We start from the raw sequence: 25,287 nt of genomic DNA on the forward strand, positions 1-25,287 counted from the left end.
AAAAAAAAGGCAGCCTAATGATGTTCATTCAGAAAACATCGAATTTTGTTCACCCACAACTTATGTTCAACAATACCATGCGACGACGTGTATCAATTATGACATAATCACCTTATTTCGTGTAAGTATACTTAATATTTATTTTCCAGATAACAAACCAATTTGGTTTGGAGCTTCATTGCTTCTCTATATTGAAAAGCCATTAATGTCGAAAATTTTCAATATTAAATTTACAACACACGAAAGAAAAATCAATTTATTTATAGAATTTTTCCAGGATATTTTCCATCGTCTTACGTATTTTCGTAGATTAGAATAAAAGCATTTTTAAAAATTTTACATTGTTGGGCTGATGCTATGGGAGGGATGGGGTATGAAGAGTTCGTATTTTGCGCTTTTCCTTTTTGCGTTTGTCGACTTTTCGTTAAAGGTTTTCGTTACCGACGACAACAGCAACTTTAAAAAATAATGGATTTCCAATCATATTTTTATCTTACGTTACCTGAATTGTAAAACAATCGGTTGTCGTTTATTACCTCAGTTATGAATAGCGATGAATCCTGAATTTTTCAATTGGGAAATAGTTTGACCTTTAAATTTTCATTAGCAACATTTTAGACCTGACCAATCTTTGTCGTTAATAAACAAACAAAAAATCCGATAAAATTTTCTTTGGCATATAAACCGACTGATATTTACCTCGCATATTCAACCCTCTGTTTTCAAGGATTTCCATTTTTATTCCATAATGCAGGTTAATTTATTGAGGGTTGACGATAATTTGAAAAATATATCTCATGAAAAATAGGAAAATGATTTTTTTTCTATCGGTATGGGGGGAAAACCGATTGGTAAATTGATTAACAAAATGATGATGATAGGTTTGATGTGAATACCCCGAACCAGATTATTTTCTGAAAAGGTGATTGAGTAATTGGGGCAGATGAATCTATTTAAAATATCGCTAGCGGAAAATAAATTGTGTAAAAATAAAACGTCAGCCGTAAATCCCTTTCCGGAATAACCGTCTAAAAGTCTCGACGTAATGGTTACTATGTCTGTAGACTCTGCACCGCAGAGTAATTGAGCAAATGTTACAAAAAATATAATACAAATGGACGCTCACCTATCACATAGGAATATCCGTCTAGAGTTAATACGCATTTACGTGTTGTCGCTCCAGACGGATATCTGACTGATCGTGTATGCAACGTTTTCGGAACAACTCCATGATGTCCCGGATCCGACGGACACTTATGCACTAAATCCTTCGGTCGAACAGCTGTACCGATACAATCAATACTTTCATCACTGCTATCTTCATCCGAATCACCCATGTTACTCTGTCACAAAATCACTGATGAATAAACGGTTTGTTGCTCACTTTTAAGTTATCACTCTTTTAGTGTTCACATATTTTCAGAACGCAGAAACACACTTGAACACTGCCCGGTGTTCATAGAAGAAAGTTAATCTTTGTCAATTGAACTGCGAGACACTCGCCCTGTACCTGAACTCATTTTTATTATAGCACCCAATGTGAAATATGTCCACACATTTTCCGTCGATGAAAAATTCTTTTCGGCTCGTTTTCATGCAATAAAAGTTAAAATCGCGTCAAAGTTTTGCTAATTAATTACATGAAATTGAGAGCTCTGTAATTAATTTTCATAGCAACGATTTCATGAGGGCTGGCTGAAATTTTTTTTTTTTTTTTTTTTACTTTCCCTTCGTTACAAAACGAGTCAAAGATTGGGTGGGTATTTGTTACGTATCATATCACACAGAAATATATACCAAGTCGAGCACAGATTTTCGTGTTATTTTGTTTTGATTTTCTTTTTTTTTTAGAAGTTTTGAATAATTAACTTCTCTACCCCCAAAGTTGAGTGTGCCATATACTTTTGCTTATTATATTTGCTCAGAATACCGATGCGGTTGCCGGGTGAAGTTAGTTTATGAGTTGGTCGCTTAGATTTTTTTTTATTTTGATGAAAAATTATCCTCGCGTCGGTCGGCCTACATGTAGATGAGATTTTTCACTGTATACCGAAATTTCGGTACAGTTTTTTGTTGGATGTAACTTTGCCTCTGTAATAACGTAGATATGTGCGGGTTGATAGCTTTTTTTAATTTTTGAGGCTTTGCATTGGAGAATTCTTTTTGATCCTTTTTTTTCATAATTTTAATATATTTTCAGCATGCCTTTCACGGTCATAACTCATATCTACACAGTCAATTTTCGGTGCGCCGTAAAAGTTTAATTGAACTTTGTCCATGAAACAACAATAACGGGTTCCATTCAACGAATTAATTTATTTGTTAGCAAACTGTACACAAAAGTGGGATTTGATTATTTTTATTATTTCCCAATCAAATTTGTTGCCGCTTCATTAAATCGAATTCGGTTGAAATGTCGCATAACAGTTCATTGATTTCAATTAAATCAAATTATACTCCCGAAGATATCTTTCAATATTTTTCAATGCCGGAAATATTGTGAAAGTTGAGCCTTTTGAGGAAAACTCAATCGATTTAAATTGTTTAGCTTACACTGGCCGATACTCAGAGTACTTGGATATAATGGATGTGTGGCAATATCACGGCCAACGAGTTCATTGCGATAAAAAACAAAATTAATTTTTATCAACCCCACAGTTCACTAAAACAGCACAATCAAATTTTCTATTCATATGAAAACGCGGGATTAAGTACACACTTGTTTAATAACAACATTTTGTATCCATTAAACAGCAACAAGCTTCAACATCACCCATCAAGTGATATACACATTTATGTAACGAAAACAACTTTTATTCATTTACTTATTGGATACCATCTCAGTTTTATTTATCGATTTATTGTGCCAACTACATACTTGATGTTCATACGTATATTCGTCGGTTAGTGATGTGATAAGCAACATGTCGATCAGACAATAACAAAACGTAATTCGACTTTTATTTGACGTCACTTAACGGTTTTTGTGTTTATAGTAAGTTTTTCTCTTCACAAATATATTCTAATGATTCTAGTGTATTTCGATACAGCGTCGTCGTCACAACTCTTTTTAGTGGCAATTCACACATATATGTATACAACATACATACGTTCCGATGATCCGAAAATACCTGCAGTATTGTACACACTGTCGATGAACCGAAATAATGTGCAGTCAATTTAGATAAATATTTTCAATGTCTCACAAAACACTTTCAAATAAATCAGACTTTTTTTTGCGCTACGATAAATATTTTTCACTCTCAGACTCTCAGTGGTACACGATGTACACGATACACGCCATTATATATTATGGCTTAAACTGAATTTTCGTTGACGATAAAATGAAAAAGAAGAAAGAAAATAAAAATTATTTCGTTGAATAGAACAAAAATTTGTCGTCTCGATGTATGTTTTTTGTTTGACACGACGGAAAAAAGAGTAACATTTTTTGTGTATTTTGTTTGTTCAAATGCTTGTGAACTGAACGTTTAATAATATGTATACGAATGAGAGATGCTTTTCCAATTATCTTCGTCTTCTATATTTATATTTTTTATAGCCAAAATACGAAACACACATCAATCTATTTTTAAAGAAGGAAAAATCATTCGGGTATCGGTTTCGTACAGTCACTGCACATTTTGATGACTGTCGAATTCAGACTTGTGAATCGGAGACAATTTTTAGGTGGCATTCGTGTTTTTTTAAGTTTGTGTACATTGTGACGTAGATGAAATCATTTGAGAAAGAGATCTTAAACAACTACAGTGAATGGATCTTTAAGAGGCACCGGTACTTAGCTAAAATTGTAGCCTAATTTTGTGTGTCTCATATTTCATTTTTGATGATATTTTTCCATCATCCTCAACATCAAGGAAATAACACAAATGTAGGCTAAGTACCGGTGCCTCTTAACCGACGGATATTTTATCTGTCATAAACAGCAAAAAATAGTAGAGATAGATATAAATCTATGGCTAGTGTGGTTTTATATATATGCGTTTAAGTTAATGAAGTACTAGATTTTGTTTGAATCTGATTTAAGGAAGTAATAGAATAGCTTTGATACTGTCAGAAGTGATGTAGGCACGGTGTGTTTGGGATTAAACGTACGCGGATTTGAACACGGGACCTCTCGATTATGAGTCGAGACCTCTAGCGCCAAAGCCACGGGTTCAGACAAAATCATATTTACTTCGAACGCCTTTATGTTGTGTAGAGTGTGCGTATATGAATGATTAACACCTATTCTAATTAAAACTAAAATTAGAGCTTCAACTTTCATAGACCGTCCTCACTAACAGTAGCCCCTTTCGTTTCCCTCTAAATCCTCCTGAAATAAACGTTGACCAGAGCAGTTTTCTCGTCTATCACAAAATGTACTGTAAAACTAAGGAATGAATTGCTCGCTCACCGAAAATTTAAACGAAAAGAAGGATTTGCAATTCATAACGCAGAATTAATACGAAATTTTCGGGCAATAGTTTAAAGTAATAATTTTCTATGTCATTTGGCTTTTCGATTAGTTGATGTTTTAATCACAAAAGATCAGGTATCCAATCCTAATCAAACAACTAACGCCCCATCCTATGGAATCAGTCGTCTATGATAAGCATCGTAAATATTCCATTCTGTTCATCTTCCAACATCATGTCCAAATTGTACATTAAAAAAGGAACAGAATCGACCCTGTGAAATTGTTTAACAAGAAATGTGTATCATCAGTTTTTAGATCAGCGAAAAGAAAACGTTTTAAAATAATCAACATTGAAAGATTTCTCTCTTATTCAGAGACTGGAATTCGACATAGAATCCTTCGTTTGGAAACACACACCCCCACCCTTACAGCATTATTTATATAATACGCAATCTCGTCATACCTTTCCTTTCAGACAACCGAATCCAATCAAAATGGTAAATTCAGTGAACAATACAAATTAATTTACTCAGCAGTTTATTCGTATCCACTTTGATATCTGGGCAAATATAAACATTCAACGGAAAATAAGGAATAAAAAAAAACAAGTTCAAAGAGCACAACGAAGACAAGATGAACTCGATATAATGCTCAGCCTTCATTAACTGAACTTTACGCCATTAGATAAAAGGGCCCATTAAATGGATTGCTGAAATCGACAGTTTACTTCGCGCTAACGGCATTTAATTTATCTCGGTCATCATTAATGAATCGGTCAATGTGATTATGGTAGGCAATTTTTGCGTACAATTGACAGGCTGTCCATGTCCAAATCTTTATAGTGCAATGTTGAAAAATTATAGACTCAATTTACTTGCAAACAACTTTTCGAATCGGACCGTTTTGATAAACTACATAACATTGTACACTGCTCACTGCATACATAATGTGTCTTTACCTTTATGACAACATGCCTTGTCAATTTTCATATCAGTTGAAATTTATCAAAAAACATGCAGCAATTTATTAAGTTCAAATGGCTGAATAAGGAAACTGAACATAATAAAACTCGTATAAATTGATCAAGATATATTTTGCGCAATCCGTTTAATAATTCCATTCCATTCAATTATAAATTGGTAAAACGTTGTATGAAAATATATTTAAAAAAAATGAAATAAAATCTGACATCAAACACTTTAACTCATTTTTATGATCTGTTTTATGGTAATTTTCGGTCTCTAATGGATCTCAAAAGTAGATCAATATATTAAAATTCTCGACCGAGGGGAAAATTTGCGTTCGTAATATTTTATAAATTTTAATTGACTTATGGAAAATTTAATTTAGATTAACATTAAACACTGTAATCAGTGATACGTTTGATTTTTTAATAAAACGCTAAAAATGTATGTTAACGATGAGGTTAACGATATATTGAAGTGAGACTGAGTGTGACTTAATTGCCTAAATGAATTAATTTAGTTTTCGGTCGAAATATATTTAATGGATGTGACGATGGATGTTGTTGCAGAAATAATTAAATTTAATCACATGTCCCATGTAATTACTGCCACAAATCGACTCGTTTCCAAACGTATGCTAAATTGTACCTGCATGAACGAGTTACATGTTACATTACAGTATGATTAGGTTCATTAGGTTGTGAAAGATGTATAATTATCACTAAGAAGTGTGTCTTCAATACGCGCTCACACATTCCCGATAATTGAAATGATTCGGAGGAAATTTTCGCACAATTCTACACTGACATTTAGTCTAAAGTTCAAAAACTCGGGTGTTCAATTCATTTATTGGATTCTTCAATTTCAATTACGATACCTGCCAATCAAAATAAAACTAATTTGGCATGAGACACAGCATTGATGGTCATATATTTCGATTTTAAGAAACGAATTTTTTTTATAGTCCAGGGGCCACTGAACATTTTGTGTCCACGAGAGCGGCGCAAAATGTCTTAACGGTTTCATGTAGAGTTTGATGCCCTGATAACGAAAAGCTAGGGTGCAAGGCTGGATTCCTGGTCGTTTTCGAGAAAAGATGGAAAGAAGTACAGGGTGCAGCACTTTCGTTTTCGAGTCTTTTCGGTCATAAAAAAACAAAAAATCTAACCATATTATTATTGGAATCGATAGAGAATTAAATTTCCTACATTATAGCACTTTTTCCGAATTTTCAGACATCACAGGGTGGTTGTAAAATGTCCCCAAAGTCAAAAGATATTTTCGAGTACCGATTTTTTCACTGTTTTTTGCATTTTTGAAAAAATTATTTTAGACAGAATAAATGTTCTACGGTTTTGATCCACAGGGTGCTTCTGAACACACAAAAACGTAGTAGTGACACCTAGAGTATATAATAGTAGTAGTCCAATAACAATATGGTCAGATATTTTGTTTTATCTGACCGAAAAAATTCGAAAACGAAAGTGCTGCACCCTGTACTTAGCCTCCTTCCTTTTTTCGAAAACGACCAGGAATCCAGCCTGGAACCCGAGCTTTTCGTTATCAGGGCATCGAACTCTACCAGAAACCGTCAATGCACTTTGCGCCGCTCTCGTGGACACAGAATGTTCTGTGGCCCCTCGACTATTAAAAGGACAGAAAGTTCAACCAAAACTTTTTTTTACCGTGAATTTCATTCGTAAATTGTCTGAATCATCCTTCGTCCGTTTATCTTCGAAAAATTGATCGTGAAACTTACATACGCCAGCATTGTCATTCCAACTTCCAACAAAAAATAAAATAAAATAAAAATAAATCAAAACAATAAGTCATCGACTCTTTAATGACTTTGAAATTCAACAATGAGATCTCTAAATTTCGATAGTTTATTTCTCCATTCGGAATAGATATAGATAGATAGACAAACAACACAATTGAGTTCGTTTGCAATTAAGATATGTTATTATTGTGATTAAAGCCTGATTTGTATGATGGATTGGTGGGGTAAACAGAATTTCAAAAATGATTAGTTGAGTAATTAGGTTCAAGATCTCGAATGAGATACACACGCGTTCATTAGATGTTATAAAAAGCATTTCACGGCATTTAAATCAAGTCGAAATTTCAATATAAAAGCGGAATTATTGTAATTGGGCGTTGAAATATCCAAATTATCAGATCAATTTCTCAATTACGTCGGACAAATGAAAGCTTTTTTTTCGATTTTTTTTTCATTGTATCGCTGTAGTAATAATTTAATCAAAGTTACTTATTACACGGTAAATTATACAATACAACGAAGGTGAAATTAAACCAGCTTTATCCGTGATGGTATAATAGGATGGATATCATGTTTGTGTGTGTTGGCACACGATATCGTTACGATACGATACGTATACAATATAAATTGATCAAAAACCTGTACAAAATAGAATTTATATTTCCCTTGATACGATTACGGTCATTACATGTTTTCTTTTCATATTTCCAATATTTTCTAACTCAAGGAAAAGGATAAGTGAAGGATAATCGATAAAATGTTAACTGTTTTGTTGTAAGTAATACATTTAATCTTATGTACAATGAAGAAGTTGTCCAAGATGATTAAAATATGAAGTCTTACGGTTTCAACACAGTGTCCAGTTTTATTAAGTGAAAATCTGACATTTTGAAAATCGCTGAGTTCAGTAATTATAAAATTATGAAAATTCAAATGACCGCAATTGCCAGTCGAATGTTTATGTTAACATTGGCTGTCGATATTCGATAAAAGAGATTATCATAAAAACAGTGGAGGTGTTGCCTCCATGAAGCTAATTATGAAATGTGGAAATTTGAACATTTGCATTTAGTGCATCACATCACGTAAAAGAGTTTTTCGTTTTAGTTTTCACCATAAAACATGCTTTTGCATGATTAAAGATTTGAAAGAGGGATTAAATATTTAAACATCGGATAGAGATTTCGATACCAGCATTCACAGCTGGATACATGACAGAACCAATACGAAAATTCAGCACTATTGTATTGATTAAGCTTCCCAAAATCGTATACAAATACGAAAAATTCTTCATTGAAATGAAACGGAGGCTTCACAGTCGTCCAGTGTATGCATCTCACCTCGCATACCTATTCATTTTACCGATTAATTCACATCCCATTCAATAAATACAACGCTGGTTATATACTCCGTACATTTACTCAAACATTTATAGAATTCAAATTATCTGGCCATTCGTGTCAGGCACGGTAGTATTGTAGAATCAATATATATTTCGAGTAGAAAATGTTGTTTTTATAGGACATGAAAATGTTATGAGTTGTTTAATATCCTGCTGTTACCACATATAGCTGCATGTAATTAACATAAATTGTTCAATAATTAGTCAGCTATACCCTCAAATCCATTGTTATCGAAGTACCGGCTATAAAGTGAAATTTACCCGAAAATATCATCTCAAGTACGACATAAACTGGAAAAGTTAATTAAATTAAATTAGGATCTCAAGACATCGTTAAGATTAAATGTAGATGATACGAATGTTTCGTATCGCGTCGTTACTACTTGCGAGTTAATATTATGCAAACCATTCTTAAAATGGTCTAAATTGTGTGAAAAAGTGATTTAATTTTTATAGACGAGCGCTCGATATTTTCGCTGGGTTTTGATATTGTTTTCGATCGATTTATTATACTTGAAATTGAGATTTTTTTTCTGGCAAACATTGATAAAAGCACTGAGAGGTGATTCGAATTGTTTTCGTGGCAACGCTCTTTACGCTTTTTACAGTGCCAGCTTTTCCATATGGGCCAAATGAACAAATGTCCGTGGCGCCCGAAGTGGAGCAGAAGAACATGGCGCCCGAGGTCCTTAAAAAAATTAGCTTTACTAAATTGGCGCCTATTTTTCCAATTGCCCGATGACGCCTAAAAGCTAAAAGCGGCACTGCGGCTTTTAGTTGTGCATATAAATACATTCTATCATGAGGAAGAGATCTGAAATCGTCGTCTTTACCCTGTAATGTATACTAATTTGCTAGCTCCTACAATCTTCGTTTCCTACGCTACACAACAGCCAACAAAATACAATCATTAATCACATCGACTACACAACAACTTCAATCTGATTTCACCAGACAACTGAATCTCAGGTAGCAAATACAATTTATAATATCTCATGACTGGAAAGCTAAATGAAAGCTAAGTGAAACGTTTAAACATTCCACCAACTATTATAATCCATATCCTAAAAACATTCTCTTCCCTCTTAATCGCATAATTTCCCATTTCCCATAACTCATGTATCTCAATATTTTGAATGGAATTCAACTATTTTACTCTAATCCTAAATAATCAGTCTCTATTACCAAAGTGCTGAGCAGAAAATATCTGCCAACACAGAAAATCATTCAAAGGGTGCTGAAACGCATGCTGTGCGTTGTAGGTATTATGATAAAGCGAAAAGGAAGAAAATAAAAAAAAATCCCAAAATGATTGATGTTTACTTTGTCACATCATTCCGTTTGACATTGACTTCCCCCCCCCCCCCCCGAAATAAATGTACTTTGGTATACACATATTATGTGTTGTGGCAATGATTGCATGAGCTTTATGAGGATTGTATATATGTTGCGTGTAGGATTTGTAAATCGATGCAAATCATGTTTTGTCTAAGCTACGACATAAAATCAATGCTCTGTGAAAAGCTGTATCGACTGGAGGTTTTCCTTTTTGTTGGCTCGATGTTCCATTTCAATCATCATGTGAAAAGGCAGACAGCGTGGAAAGAGTTACATGTGATGGATATCGCAAGTAAACGTCAGGCAAATGATTTGGTGGGGGGAGAAAAAACTGTGAAAATGAGCAGGAAAATCATGAGAAACTAACTAAAAATCGTCGTATGCTAGCTGGTGATGTGTTCATACCGAGCAAAAGAAAAACGAATCCATCATTATTTCGTCAATTGAATTTCCATGCAGACTTAATATAATAAGAATAACATAAGAAACCTACAATTTTGTGAATAAAAAAGTGTAGTTGAACATAAGAACGAATAGATTGATGTATAGCACAAGAGGAAAAAGGGGATCTTATATTTATGGTACACATACAGTGTGTATATTTGTGGATGGCACTGTATTTAACTTTAGTAAATTATGGGCAATATGTGGCAGGAATACATTTATCTTGTCAGTGTCGTCTAGTCCCTATATTATAGCTACTGGATATGAAAGTAAATTTCTGGGTCAACCTAATGTATGTTAATGTAATGTTTTACCTTACGAATGAACATAAACTTTCTTCCAATTTCATTTTCTACAACACACACATATAATGACGTCGTCGACGACGACGGCATGAAAGGAAGGTATATAACATGATATTCCTTGAAAGACGATATCTTAGAATGACTGTTACATTATCCTATTTCGGTTGCCGTATATCCGATAGATTTGATAAACTCGATGGTTAAATTCAATTTAAGGATTTTTTTTTTGTGGTATAAATATATGTGAAAGTCATATCGAATACATCGGAAACAATAATGAAATTTGCGATTTTTTTTTTTCGCAGGAACACGTAGCCCCTGAAGCATTTACGCACGGGGAATGCGGGTAAATGTTTTATCAATTCATTTACTATAATTTGTCGTCAAATTGTAGCGCGATATCGTTTTGCCGAAGAAACAAGATTCTCTGATTAATGCGCATCGGTAAATTCGATGGATGATATGCCAAATGTTCTACGCCAGGAATGTGACAATACTTTTATATGAGCAATTTCATCACTATTCGAGGGGTTCATTTTTGGAATAAATACAGGTCGTGATAAAAATACCACAGCATCATATATAGGCCAATGCTAAAGAAACATGCGAATAAATTAGTTTGAAACAACTTCTTGCAAGTCAAAATCAGGAACAAATTAAATTTTCAACTGATTCTTTACTATCATTTGAAGCCACTCAAGTATGATGGGAAAAACGAGAGCAAAGTAACAATGTAATTCAATAAAAATGAGCTGGGAAACTTTTCTGGCTTAATGATTTTATTAAATTGCGTTCGCTGCCATGAGCACTACTTGACGAGGAAAGAGTAGAATTGAATTATTGAAGAACATATTTCAAGGAGTTGGTTGCAAGTCAATTATATTTTTAACTTCCACGGCAAAGTTAAGAAAAATTTGTTTTATTTTTATATTTATTGATTAAAAAAACACCTTCTGCAACTTCTACATTAGCAAAACGAATCATTTGTGTCGCACCGACACTCGTTAAAATATTCAGTGGAAGTTGATGTTGTTACAATCTATAAAAGAATAAATGTCGTTAACATTCTTCTCAAAAAAAAAGAAAAGAAACACTCCACACAGTTGATACACAATCGGCTTTAATCCAAATTAATCAAAGCCTTTCTGTAATCGATTTGAGGGTTCAATCTCAAATTCTATTTTACATATGAAATGAAAACAATCAATTTGGCTTTGTTTTCATTCGCAAAGTAAGTTATGTGGGACCTATTACACCACCTTTAAAATGGGAAACACACACAGCAGAGTGTCTATATGTCTAAATGTCTATATAAATTGGAAATAGTTTTAATGGGCTGTGTGTTGGAGTACTAATATCCTAATTTGTCATACAGCTTTTGATATACATTCAATTAATTAATATTCAAAGCTCGTGCAGTGAATGCCATTAAACGTACGTATTTAGCAATGTAAATGAGATGAAAAGCACCGAGGTATGCTTCTTTTTTTTCTTCAAATTTATGCTGGTATTTTTCAGGTTATTCGAACATAATTATATTCGCATTCAAGTTAAAAAAAAAAAAACAGACATAAATCAATGGTCAGTGTATGAATGGAATTAAACGAGAGAGAAAAAACATTGCAATTATAAGAAGACAAATTGTAATTAAGCGATTCCAATACGAGTCGTACCATACAGTCTATGATGCTGTGCCATGTTGTACTATACACGTTGAATGCTTCGGTTTCATTGGAATGTAACTTTTTAACTCCATAACATAATGGAAATTAAATTGATCTCGATTTGAACATCGTATTGAGATATGTAGACTATCGATCTATATCTTAATGAACTGCTAGTTACAGTCGTCTTTAGGTACTTTTTTGTTATGAATTAATCATATAGTGAGGTATAGGATCAAAGATAAAGTTTCAACATTCACCGATGGAAACCATTCGAAAAAGCTAGCCAGCTGTTGTCAACAACAATACAATTAAGCAGTTACATCTAGTTTCAGTTTCCTTATTATATAAGAAGGCATGTTAAGACTAATGAAGTAATAGATTTTACGTCAAACACTTATTCAATCATTTGTAGTATAAGAATAAACTACTGCAGAGGTCCTATTCTGGTGGGACAAATGGATGATTCTTTTGTGAAATTTGTTGATCAAAACCAACACATAAGATGCTATTTCAATAGATGGAAAGAAATTATACCTCGATTTGAGAGTAAAATAAAAAATATTTTCGACACCCTCGAAATGAAATTTCCAACTTTTTTCCGTCAGTAAACAAATAACTATTACAAACCGCTACGGTTAATTCCAGTATTTACGTAAAAATAAGATAAGGTTCGCATTTCCGTGCAACATGAGTTCGAACAACATGAGTAAGTCATTCGCTACGGTGGAAATAAAGGTAACACAAATTTTGGGAAAACAATTTGCTACCTTAGTTTTCCGTTACAAGGAGCTGCTATCCCATCCGAAAATATCAAATTACTTGGAATTATTTGCGAACCAAACAATAAATTTATAGCTTGCACGCGACGTTTTACCAATTTTTGAGAAACAGTTTTGTTCAGAAAATTGCACAAAATAATTCTGTTAAACAACAGGTGCAGGTTGAATGGAGAATTCTTAGTAAATTGTTGGGACGTACAATGTGTACATAGAAACGAAAATGTTTTCCTAATTTTCTATTAATCAATGCGGAATGGCTCAATTATTAATATACGGCTAAAATAACATTTCTTTGTTGTTGTAAAATAAATCATTTCAAATGATTTTACATGAACATACTCCAGTGGGGAAAAATTAGCATTATAAATTCGATATTGTAGCATGTTTCATCGATGAAAGCATCAGGCACTTGAACAATGTTTATTAAAATTTAATGCTCTTGTAACGATAGGGTGGTTATCGAGTATAATGTTTGTGTATTTCTGTTGTTTTTGAATAATATTCAATGAATATATGAGAGAGCTGACGGAGCTGACTCTATATATAATGGTCGAAACCAAATAACGAAACGAAAACATTTAATTGGTAATAATATTTACATTTCCCGTTGGAGTACTTGAATGGTTTTATTATTTTTTTAAAAAGAGAATGTATGTAAATGTCGACAAATTTATCATTTCCACAAAATTAATATGAGTCGTTTCCATAATACATTTAGCCCCTTACGAAGAACGTAGAACTATTTGGTTTAATTTGTTTGTACTTGGACTAAAAATCGTGCTGGCTAGATATACCGAAGAACGGAAGAACTAGACTTTGTCTCATAATACGGTTTATCGATAGAACATCTACAAAGCAGATTCTAGGTCAACAATGGAAAGTAAAGGACCGGATCGGTGCTTTGGCGAATATCGATGCCTTTAGTGTAATCATACTTGGATGTCGGGCAATTCATGGGCAAATACCGCACAGATGTGTACGAAATGTAATGTGCGCTGTTATCCTCGCAAGCAGGTAGAAAAGACAATTATTAAATGTTTTTACTTTTTGATAAACATAATCCTTATATTGACAGAGACCGCTTGAGAAGCCTGATGGACTCGACAAATCCGATCGAACTAAGCCACATCCTCAAGAGCTATGTGATCGGTGCAATGCCATTGGCCATTTTTGCGGATATCAATCTAGGCGTTCAAGTGTTCTTTTAATCTTATTATTCATTGATTTCAAATAAAACATCCGATGGATAAAGTTTTGTATTTTATCAGAATAATTAGAAACAATCACATTACAACCAATACGAAAAGCAATCAAAATCAGTGATTATTGTATCACATATCATGGTGGCATTTATTGTTCAATTTCACGAAGGTCGTACGGGCCCCAAACCGTCTGTCACACGCTAATAGGCTCGTTGTTTATTATATAATGGACACAATAAATTTTCAAATGCTGTAAATCCATTGGTATTATGACAGAAATTGTTTGCTTTCCCGTTCCTATCACGCGGAAACATTTAAGTAACGCCTATATGTAGGTATTATGGTAAAGGAAAAGCGAAAGAATTTTCACATTTTTTTTACAGTCTTAGCAGCTACGATTTAAAGTTACCGACAAACATATTTCAACAAAGCCTTGGCGCCGAGATTGATTTTTTTAATGGAAAAATATTGTCTAGGAGCAGTTCATAAATGAGGAATGAACTGTCGCGGTAACAGTCTTGTATTCAAGCATTGACTGACAAGATATTTTGCGTTGGTGTAAAAAGCAGAAAGTGTTCTAAAATAGGAAGGTCTTGGCCGTAAACCTTCAGAAGTAGAACACGATCTTTGATATCATTATCATTAATCTGTTACTTCGTTCGTTTAAAATATTACGCCTGGTGCTTTACACAAAATCTTTTACTTCATTTGTCACACCATACACTTTGATATTTAGGAGAAGACAAGCCGGTACTCAGAGCATATTTTTTATGATCAGTGTCTGTATCAGATGTTTGATTATCGAACGGTGATTTGAATCAATATCCCCTAAAACGTTCTACGACTTTGAAATTAAAACATAATTTTCGACTTTTCCCTCATTTACTTGATCAAAATTTTACAAATTTCGTTTCTGAGACTTTTCGATTAACTTCCCTATAAGTCATCACCTCTTAACTTCAACGTTTTCGAGACTCGTCGAAATATGAAAGGATCGTCAGGCTGATTTCGCTAATTTATTGAGTACTACAATATCCTAAATTCATCTCCACTTTCGACCGTAATACCTTGGATACGATAACAGCACCAAATATTTTTTCTTTATCATTTGGTTCGCTGATAATATTAACGTCATAATCATTTACGTACGTACGTACATGTACATTAACCTTAAGATAATCATACTTCTGATTGCAATAAAACCCAGCATTAGATAATAAAGCAACCTCCCACTATTAGCTATCAAGCCGCGAATATTTGTTTACATATTTTCCTTTCCCATGTTTGACATAATTTTGCCGACGCTAATTCAAACAATAAACAGAATCAATTAGGCATGTCGGAAAATCAATTTGTGAAAATACTTAGGACAGGGTTATATGTATATAAATGTACACACTACACACATTCTGTACGCCAGTTAACTCTGTTGGTACGTTGGATATCGATGGATATCTATACATAATGTTCAATTCATATTTTTACCCGCTCTATCCGTTATGTTCGATTTCATATTTCATGTTTGTTGAGTAGACATAACAAACCGAACCCATCGATGTAACATCGCAAGGTATTATAGACGACAATAAATTGAAGTGGAAACAATTTTTCAGTTCGATATTATTTCTTCTTTCGCATGCCGTATAGTACCATGGACTTGAGGAAATTGTTTTTTTTTTATTATTGTAGTTTAGACACATAATATATAGGTCAATCGGAAAAGAGAACTTGAGCGTTTTCCTTTTTTTTTAATGATGGTTAGGTATAGATAAAGGACACTACAATTTAATGCACATTCTATCATAGACAAGCGATTATTGGAAAGCTTTTAACGATACACAAAGTGGAATTTAGATAAACATTACTTTGTGACCATATGTGACATGACGATGTAAGAGGACTTTGAATTTCTTTTAATTTGAACTGAGCTACGAGGCTGATGGACGAATAAAATTCTGATAATACAGAGAAATTGATGTAATTGTTGGAATTGTTGATATTTCACTAAATTTCACCAGAATTCACTAAATTTGGTAAATTTTTTCAGAGAAATTTAGTGAAATATTTCTCAATATTATCATTACAAATTTATATGGCCAATTTAACCTTTTAGAAACGGTATAATCATTTCGCCACAAAACCTAAGTAATTCTATTACTTCATTTGTTTAAAATATCGCTGAGTGTTTCACACAAAATCTATCACTTCACTATTTCTATCATGTATACCTAAATTCATTCCGGGAACACTGGTCACTGCTCACGGCTTATTCTTGCCTACGTTGTCGATGGCAGATGACGAGCCGTTTCTTTTAGATTGTTTAAGTGCTAAGTCAGCGTCAAATACAGAATAAAATCGATTTAGAAATCTATTGAAACCTGTTGAAAACCAAACATTTTCTTTAAAGACCCGCATATTTTGGTATGGTAAGCGACCTCAATATTTTTATATCAATTTCATTCCAATTGCGTCTAACGCAAAATTTGTAAGTGTTTATGACGTTATTTATCATAAAAAAACCCAATTGCTACGCAGTCATCAATACCTGTTATCTACAACATTTTGTAATTTGTGCGAAGATTATGGTGTAAAGCATTTCTCATTTTAACCGATCAAGCATAGGACACTTCACGCGCTACAATTGGCACGATTTGGACCAATTTTACCGCACTTTAATTAATCGATTTTTGCATTCCGATCAACGCCATGCATCACTAAATCTTCAGAACATTTTTAAGTATTACCAAATGCTACACCAGGCAGTGCATACAAGAAAAACGGCAACGAAATTCTTTAGAATTTTGGAAACGTTTGAGCATTTGGAAGTGTCCACGCTGTGATGCATATGTTTCGATAATTCACTGACAAATATCTCTACAATGAAAGATTGAATCAAGTATGGAATAAATGAACATCTCTCAGTCATTCCGGTAATCCAAAAAGAAAAGCCGATAAAAGCAATTTTTGTTATGAGAAAAATTGAGCGTTAGACCGTCGCTCGGTGTGACAAAGTATTTCGAATGAAATTTCACACTTTTCTCTAAAAAAAAAATGAAATTTGAAAATAACCTGGGATAATATTCAGATAAAGCCATTAACATATCGCGAAATTATTTGCGAACCAATTACCGCGAATTATTGTTTTTCACTTTCCAAATTATCTAATCTTTGGCAGTGTTTTTCGCGATTCGATATCGTCATAACACCCGATGACAACTTTGTTTCGTATAACCGGCGTTTCACTTGCTATTTTCATCTATTTTACGATTTTTTCTTCATTTTGTTTACGTCACCACAAAACACATTTTTCTTCGTTTCCGTACAAATATGCTCATCAAGTGGGATTTGTTTTCATTAAACAAATCAACTGTAAACGCATCAGACGTAGTATAGACTGCGCGAACCGTATGCCCTCCGTGGACAAACTGAATCAAAATCTATTTCGTCATGTAGAGCTAGCCAGCTACATGAAACGATCAAAACACATGCAGTCATATACTTTTCAGATATATACACAAATCGGTCTCTGCTCATTCTCTCTTCCATCATCATCGTAGATATATTGTACGGAATTTTCTTTTCCAATGTTTCATTATTCTCTGAAATCTTTTCTCAGCAAATGTGTGTACATGGTTCGTGGCCTAACCTCAGCGGCACACTGCTCCGATGTATAAATAATGCGAACTCTGAGCATAACAGACAGAGCTTTCACTGTACGCGATTTAAAACCTCGTGTATATTTTATGCAAATGAAAAACAAAAAAAAAATTCTGCGGAGAAACTTGTTTATGAGAGAAGAGAGAAACAACAAAACAACTTTTTTTTCACGAAAAGGAAATTTTTTTTAATACAAATTTATAGGCTGCATGTAGTGCATTTGTGTTGTATGACGGCATTTTCATTTCAAATTCAAATTGTAAATGCATTTGTGGCACGGATGTCAGGTGCTTTAAATTAAATTAACTTTTTATGTAAAGTACAAAAGAAAACGGAAGAAAGGAAAACACAATGCGTTAAATGGGGAGGATATTTAGACTATTTGGTAAGCAAAATAGTCTTTCTGTAATATAATTCATCAGACTGCAAACTTGTTTTGTATTAGGCCCGGTAAATTATCCTACATTGATCTGTAAATGTCATTATTACTTATTTTTGGAGAGAAAATGAAAGTACGAGTAGACAATTTTATCCGAGGTCGCAGTCCTCAAAGGCGTAAAATTGCTGATAGTTAAGTTTGAGTGAGAAAGGATTTTCAAAAAAAAATCAAAGGATCAACTGTCTTCAATTTTTTAAGGTTTTTTGAACTTTTTTAAGGCCAGGTGAAGGTGTCGCAAAAATTTGTAAACAAATTCACCTGGCCTTAAGGGAATTTCAGTGAATTTGAAGAATTTCTACAAAGGATATGAATCTCAGCTGAGCGAGTAACTTGCTTTTTGCGATTGATAACAGCAATTCACAAACGCTGAAACAATTAATTAATGTCAGCGAAAAATAAGAAGTCGCAATTACAATCCAATTCTCTTCATTCATTATCCACATACATTACCAATTTTAAGGCGTTCCTCTTACAACGCAAATGCAGTTCATTTCGACACAGGTGCGGAAAAATATGTCAAATAATTGGTGATTTCATTTCACAGTTTTAGTGGTTTCGTACTGAGATGCAGTTTAGTTACCGATAGCTGCAATTCTCTTTTTGCGATACGGCCTTAGGGGAAAAATTGTGTTCTGTGTAACCTCCTCATATGCAACCTTGATCACAATCTGTTATATTGTATCCAAAACGATTTAGTACAATCGGTGGAAAATAACTACATCAAAGGAAGTAACAGACTCAGCAACTGGTGATTATGACTAACGACTGTGAAAGATCTAGTAAATTTTTGTCATCGATACATCAACATTTACTTAATGTAAATAACTAGGCCCTACTTTTGGGCGGGTCAGGTCCCTTGACTGACAATTTTTTCAATATATTTTACTTTTTCTGTTCTCTATTTTCTTGTAAATTTGCGGCCAGATTTTGAATAAACAATAAATCATAAATAAACAAGGACTCGTGTGAATTACGGCTCTCGCTCCGCTCTGCCCGCAAACTTCCACTATTGTAAGTTGTCTATTGTTCGGTTTCATAGTCTTATTGCTAACGCTTATCAAAAGTAAAAGTTGCGAATGTGGAACGATTAGAGGACTCTTTTAATTTGGTACAATATAAAATAGTACGGAAGACGTTCTTTCCTTACACTTAGATACAAAAAAAGCCGCCGCTACTTACTACATTCACAAAACCTTTAACCACGAATAAAATAGCACGAATGGTGCGAATTACGGCCCTCGCTTCGCTCTGACCGCAAGCTTCACACTCGTGGGAGTTTTCTGTTTGATTGTTTTTTAGGATCATTCCATACATTTGAATAACGATTCAGAAAATGGTTTTTCATAAAATTTTATAAATATTTTATGTCATGGCGTGAAATCTGCAACTTTTACCCGTCATAGCTGACTATCACCGTTATAGAAAACTATCATGCGTGATAGCTGACTTTCACGTGACTATCCCTGACTATAGCCAACTATCACCGTGATAGCTGTCTATCATGCGTGATAGCTGGATATAACTAACCGACAAAATCAAATTTCATCAAAGTAACCTTTTTCGATTGATTGAATTTCCAACAGTGGAAAATACTGTTTTTCTGGAATAACTTCCAGATCCTTAATCCCACATAGCCCAAGTTACATTTCTTTCACCCTCACAAACACCAATAACTCATTTTCCTTCACCCCCACAGACATCATTGATTCATCCTCACAATAAAGTATTATTTTAATTCTTCCGAGTAATTAAATCTGATCATGTCAATTAAACCTAATTTCTTTCGGTGAGAAAAGTAAGATAACGAATTCACATATGCATATTTTGATCATTCTTCCCTGACAACATTTCCTTCTGTGAGAACAATGAGATAACGAAATGATATATCGATCAACAGGAAATATTAAGATACGAAATTGATGATATAAACAAAATTGATTTATCTAAAAGAACAAAGGATGAAGAAATATCAGAGGTGACATGAGAGAGTATATTAGATTTAAGATTTAGTCTTTAAGGAACATTGTACGAATTAACACTTAATAAATAAAGATTGCTTTTTAAAAAGTGTCTTTCAATCAAAAATAACATTTCTGGCGCAGTTGGTAGGATAACTCTCTGAAGAAAGTTGTCCAGTGAAACGAAAAAAAAAAAAAATATTCCGCTTTGATCAGTAAATATCTAAAAAATCAGTATTTATGTAAAACCAAAGTTTCGACTGAATATTTTTTAACAAAGGTGTAAATTCTGCAAACTTACGTTACAATTGACTCAAAAATCACTTTTGTCTGAAGACAAGGTGCAATGTGAAAAATTTTTAATCAGTGAAATACTACAAATCAGTTTTCATGCAAAAATAAAAATTTGACACTTACTAACTTTGAACTCATTTAAAGTTTATAAAAATATGAACATTCGGGGATAAATGTCTAACGAATTTATTTTACCTGACGAAATAAGTGAACGAAAAATTAGATGCCAAAAGTGCAACATTGAACATAAAATACGATTCATCAAAACTCAAGTTAAAGTGATATTTGAGTGTATTAATTGCAAAGCAATAATTACAATTTTAAATTACTTTTCAAATTGAAAAAAGAAAACACTAAAATGGAGGCTACAGTAGAACAATTGATCCAACAAGTTCAGTTATTGACACAGAAAGTAGTAGAACAAGAAACTGCATTGAATACAGCCAGCACAACGAGATTCCAGCTGAGTGCTTCTCAAGTGATAAAGAATTTCAACGATATAAAGGCATTCTCCGGCGAAGACAGCTACAAATTGAAATCATTTTTCAAATCAATTGAAAACGCAGAAGAGCTATGTGGAACCCAAAATCAAGAACTTCGAACTTACTGTCTACGAATGATGATCAATTCAAAAATTATTGGAAAAGCGCGAAACGCCATTCTTGAAATTCCAGAAAACCAACGTAATTGGGCTACCGTACAGAGGACCTTGACATTGCGATTTAGACCAAAGTACACAATTCACCAGCTGTTATTCCAAGCCAAAGGAATGAAGGTATTTAATTTAAAAGATCTGTTCAATAAACTGACTACAATTAAGTCCGACATAAGTGAAATTTGTGATTATGATAACAGTGCGGTTTTTACGTACGAAAGCATTGACAAAGAATTAGTATTGATTTTGAAATCGAAAGTGGTTCCAATCCTACAAATTCAAATAGATGAAGACGAAAGTTTGTTTGAATTAGACAATCATTTTTGTAAATCAGAAATTTACCTCAGTAACGATGTGATTAAATTCGAGTATAAATTGAAATTTGAAGATAACAAAAAGGGTCAAAACTCTCCCAAATCATTTAAATTTGAAGGAAATAAGAACCAAATGAAATCACCTGAACAAAGTAACGAAAAAAAATTTGTTGACAAAAAGTCATGGCAAGACAATAAGCCAAATTACAGTCAAAATAAATCAGACAATCGTGGTTCCGGGCAGTACAAACCACATTTTGACAGAAATAATAATTCCGGTCAGTTTAAAAGACGGTATAATGATTCCGAAAATAAAATTGAAAATATGGAAATTGACAATTTAGTTGAAGTTGAAAATGAAGAAGTAGAATCCGAAAATCCTGTTGAAGAGGTAAATTTTCAATAAAAGCCTCGGATAACAAATTACCTATAATAATTTTAACTTTTGAACAAATAAAAATTAAATGCTTATTAGATACTGGTTCTGATACAAGTTTATTAAAGCCAGACATTTTACCTTACAAAAAAATCAAATTACTGAAACCAAAACATTATAGTTCCTTGGGTGGGCCTAATCAGGTGACTCACAAGGTAGTGACACCTTTTCCGAAAGAATTTAAAGTGGCAGGAACTTTAGAATGGAAATCATTTCCATTGAAGAGTAAGAAATATGATGCCATAATAGGAATGAATTTTCTCATTCCTTTTCAAGCTAAAATTGATGTTAGCGGACAGTTTATGGAAATACTGTCAAAATATAAAGTTCATTTTACGGATTCTGAAATCCCTTGCGAATTAGCCGAAGCTAATGCATTGGAAGCGATTCCTGATTATAAGGAAGGAATTCGTGATTTATTAAACAGATCTGGATTAAACGATGAAGAAAATCGTTTATTGAAAGATTTGTTAGTGAAGAATAAAGATCTTTTCTTTATTGAAGGTGATAATTTGACCTTCACTCATGAGATAACTCATGAGATTAAAGTGAAAGATGAAAATTCAATTTATTGTAAACCTTATCGATATCCTCAAATTCATGAAAGAGAAATTGAACGACAAATGAAGGAAATGTTGAGACAAGGCATTATTAGAGAATCTAATTCGCCTTACAATTCACCACTTTGGATAGTCCCAAAGAAATTAGATAATTCCAAGATAAGGAAATGGCGAATAGTAATCGACTATAGAAAATTGAATGAAAAAACTGTTGATGATAAATTTCCGATACCAAATATTGACAGCATACTAGATAGATTGGGCCGAGCTCAATATTTTACTATCCTAGATTTAGCAAAAGGATTCCATCAAGTCTTAGTTAAGGAATCTGACCAAAAGAAAACAGCGTTTTCAACCCCTTCTGGTCATTACGAATATGTTCGTATGCCATTCGGCTTAAAGAACGCCCCAGCGACTTTTCAACGATTGATTAATAGTATTCTCAGAGAATATATCAATAAAATTTGTGTAGTGTACCTTGATGATATTCTCATTTTTAGTACGTCTTTAGATGAACACATTACCAGTATTAACAAAATATTTGGTGCTCTCCGAAAAGCTAATTTGAAAATACAAATTGATAAATGTAATTTTCTCTGTAAAGAAACAGAATATCTAGGTCATGTCCTGACGAAAGACGGCATAAAACCCAATCCCAAAAAGGTAGAGGATATAATTAAATTGAAACTTCCTGTTAATCAGAAACAGATAAAATCATTCTTAGGAATAACTGGATATTACCGCAAATTTGTAAAAGATTACGCAAAAATTGCTAAGCCAATGACTCATTACCTGAAGAAAGGAAAACAGATCAATACCACTGATCCTTCTTATATTAACGCTTTCGAAGAATTAAAAACACTCCTTACCACTCACCCTATTTTGAAATACCCTGATTTCAATAAACCATTTAAAATCAATACTGACGCCAGCCGTTATGCACTAGGCGCAGTACTCCTACAAGAAGGTCATCCAGTTGCTTATGCAAGCAGGACATTAAACACTCACGAAATAAATTACGGAACTCCCGAAAAGGAACTTTTAGCAGTAGTGTGGGGCTGCAAATATTTTAGACCGTATATTTACGGAAAAGAATTTTTGTTACAAACAGATCATGAAGCACTGACATGGCTTCACAAAAAGTATTTGGGAAAGGATTTAAATCCTAAATTACAAAGATGGATTTTATCATTGGGAGAATATAATATCAAAATTAATTATTTGAAAGGAAAGGATAATAGAATTGCTGATTTCCTCAGCAGAATAAACTCTGATACAAATGAAATAAATAATTTCTTTAGAGATTCTAGTTCAGATGAACGTGAACAAAATGCTTTAGAAAGCGATGGAAATAGCTCTGACAGTGATGATGATAATTCATTACGGGTAACCGTCCATTCACAAGCAGAAGATATGAACGATCACATTCCAATTATGGAAACTGTTGTTAATCGATTCAAGAATCAAATCATTATCACTTCCGACTTTTTAGAATTACACGAATCTGTATTTGGAAATAGAAGAATTTATCTCGATCCAGACCTGACACAAGAAGAAATAATCGAAAAATTAAAATATTTCATTGATAATCGAAAAGCGGCAATCTACACAGAGATTTCTGATCATAATTTCAATGATATTCAACTGCTGTTGATACGAGAATTTCCTAACGTGAAATTCGTCCGGTGCACTCATTTCGCACAAGATATCGAAGACGAGGAAGAATTGTATCGGGCAATCTCAAAACAACACAAAGAATTGAGACACCCTGGTATTATTGCGCTTTACGAAGATTTGAAATTTAAAATCTACAATAAATTCCTTAGATTTAGTATCAATAAAATTACGAATAATTGTGATATTTGTTGCCGTGGTAAATATGATAGGCAACCAATCAAAGCTAAATTCTTGAAAACAGAAATACCTACAAATAAAAATGAAATTGTTCATATAGATATCTATACGAACACGAAACAGAAATTTTTAACTTTTATTGACAAATTTTCAAAATTTGCTACAATCTATCCAATTCAACATAGTAATCATACGGAGATTATAGAAAAACTAGCAATGTACTTCAATCATAAAAAACCCAAAAAGATTGTTGCCGATAACGGATTTAAAGATGTCAATATAAAAGACTTCTTGAGAAACGAAGGTATTGAAATACATTTAGCTAAACCCCATAGTCACACAGGCAATTCCGATGTAGAGCGACTTCATAATACTTTAACTGAAAAAATTCGTGTTTTAAATATTGAACAAAACAAAGTAATTAGTATCCAAGCTATAGAGGCTATCCGTTATTACAACTCTTTATATCATACTACAATAAAATTTACTCCGGGTCAAGCCGAAGATGACCCCACGCTGAAAGAGAAAATTTATCAAAACCTGTTAGCATCTCAAACAAAACGATTGGAAAAACATAATTTAAAAAGGGAAAATTATGAAGAAAAACGAAATGAGGGATACATAAAATTTTATAAATCACTTAGACATAAAAATGAGCCTAAATATCGACGTTATAAACTTGCTAATGTACACACTTGCAATATAAAACGTCCTCTTAAATTTACAGAAAATGATAATTCTCTTTCTTCTGATGACAATCATACGACCGACGATGACTCAATTACAAGTCCACACAATTGAATCGAATGTTGGATTCA

The 25,287-nt window shown here is 33.3% G+C and overlaps 1 protein-coding gene across 9 annotated transcripts in view; it reads right to left on the reverse strand.

The window, feature by feature from the left end:
• The window catches only part of LOC119077076 (calcium/calmodulin-dependent 3',5'-cyclic nucleotide phosphodiesterase 1-like), a 265,077-nt gene that overhangs the window by 74,530 nt on the left and 165,260 nt on the right, over positions 1–25,287 (reverse strand). For 4 of the 9 annotated variants that reach the window (XM_037184237.1, XM_037184234.1, XM_037184233.1 and 1 more), the window contains exons 1-2: positions 17,372–17,729; positions 1,127–3,322 (exon numbers count right to left, since the gene is read on the reverse strand). The exons of 4 other annotated variants lie outside the window; for them this stretch is intronic. In XM_037184237.1, the coding sequence (XP_037040132.1) occupies positions 1,127–1,337 (211 nt within the window). In that variant the 5' untranslated portion in view covers positions 1,338–3,322; positions 17,372–17,729. Of the gene's footprint in view, positions 1–1,126; positions 3,796–17,371; positions 17,730–25,287 lie in introns of those variants that run through there. One more of the 9 variants, XM_037184228.1, reaches the window with a different exon arrangement.

Source organism: Bradysia coprophila, unplaced genomic scaffold (genome assembly GCF_014529535.1).
Source record: "Bradysia coprophila strain Holo2 unplaced genomic scaffold, BU_Bcop_v1 contig_232, whole genome shotgun sequence".
In the NCBI taxonomy this organism is placed as follows: Eukaryota; Metazoa; Arthropoda; class Insecta; order Diptera; family Sciaridae; genus Bradysia; species Bradysia coprophila.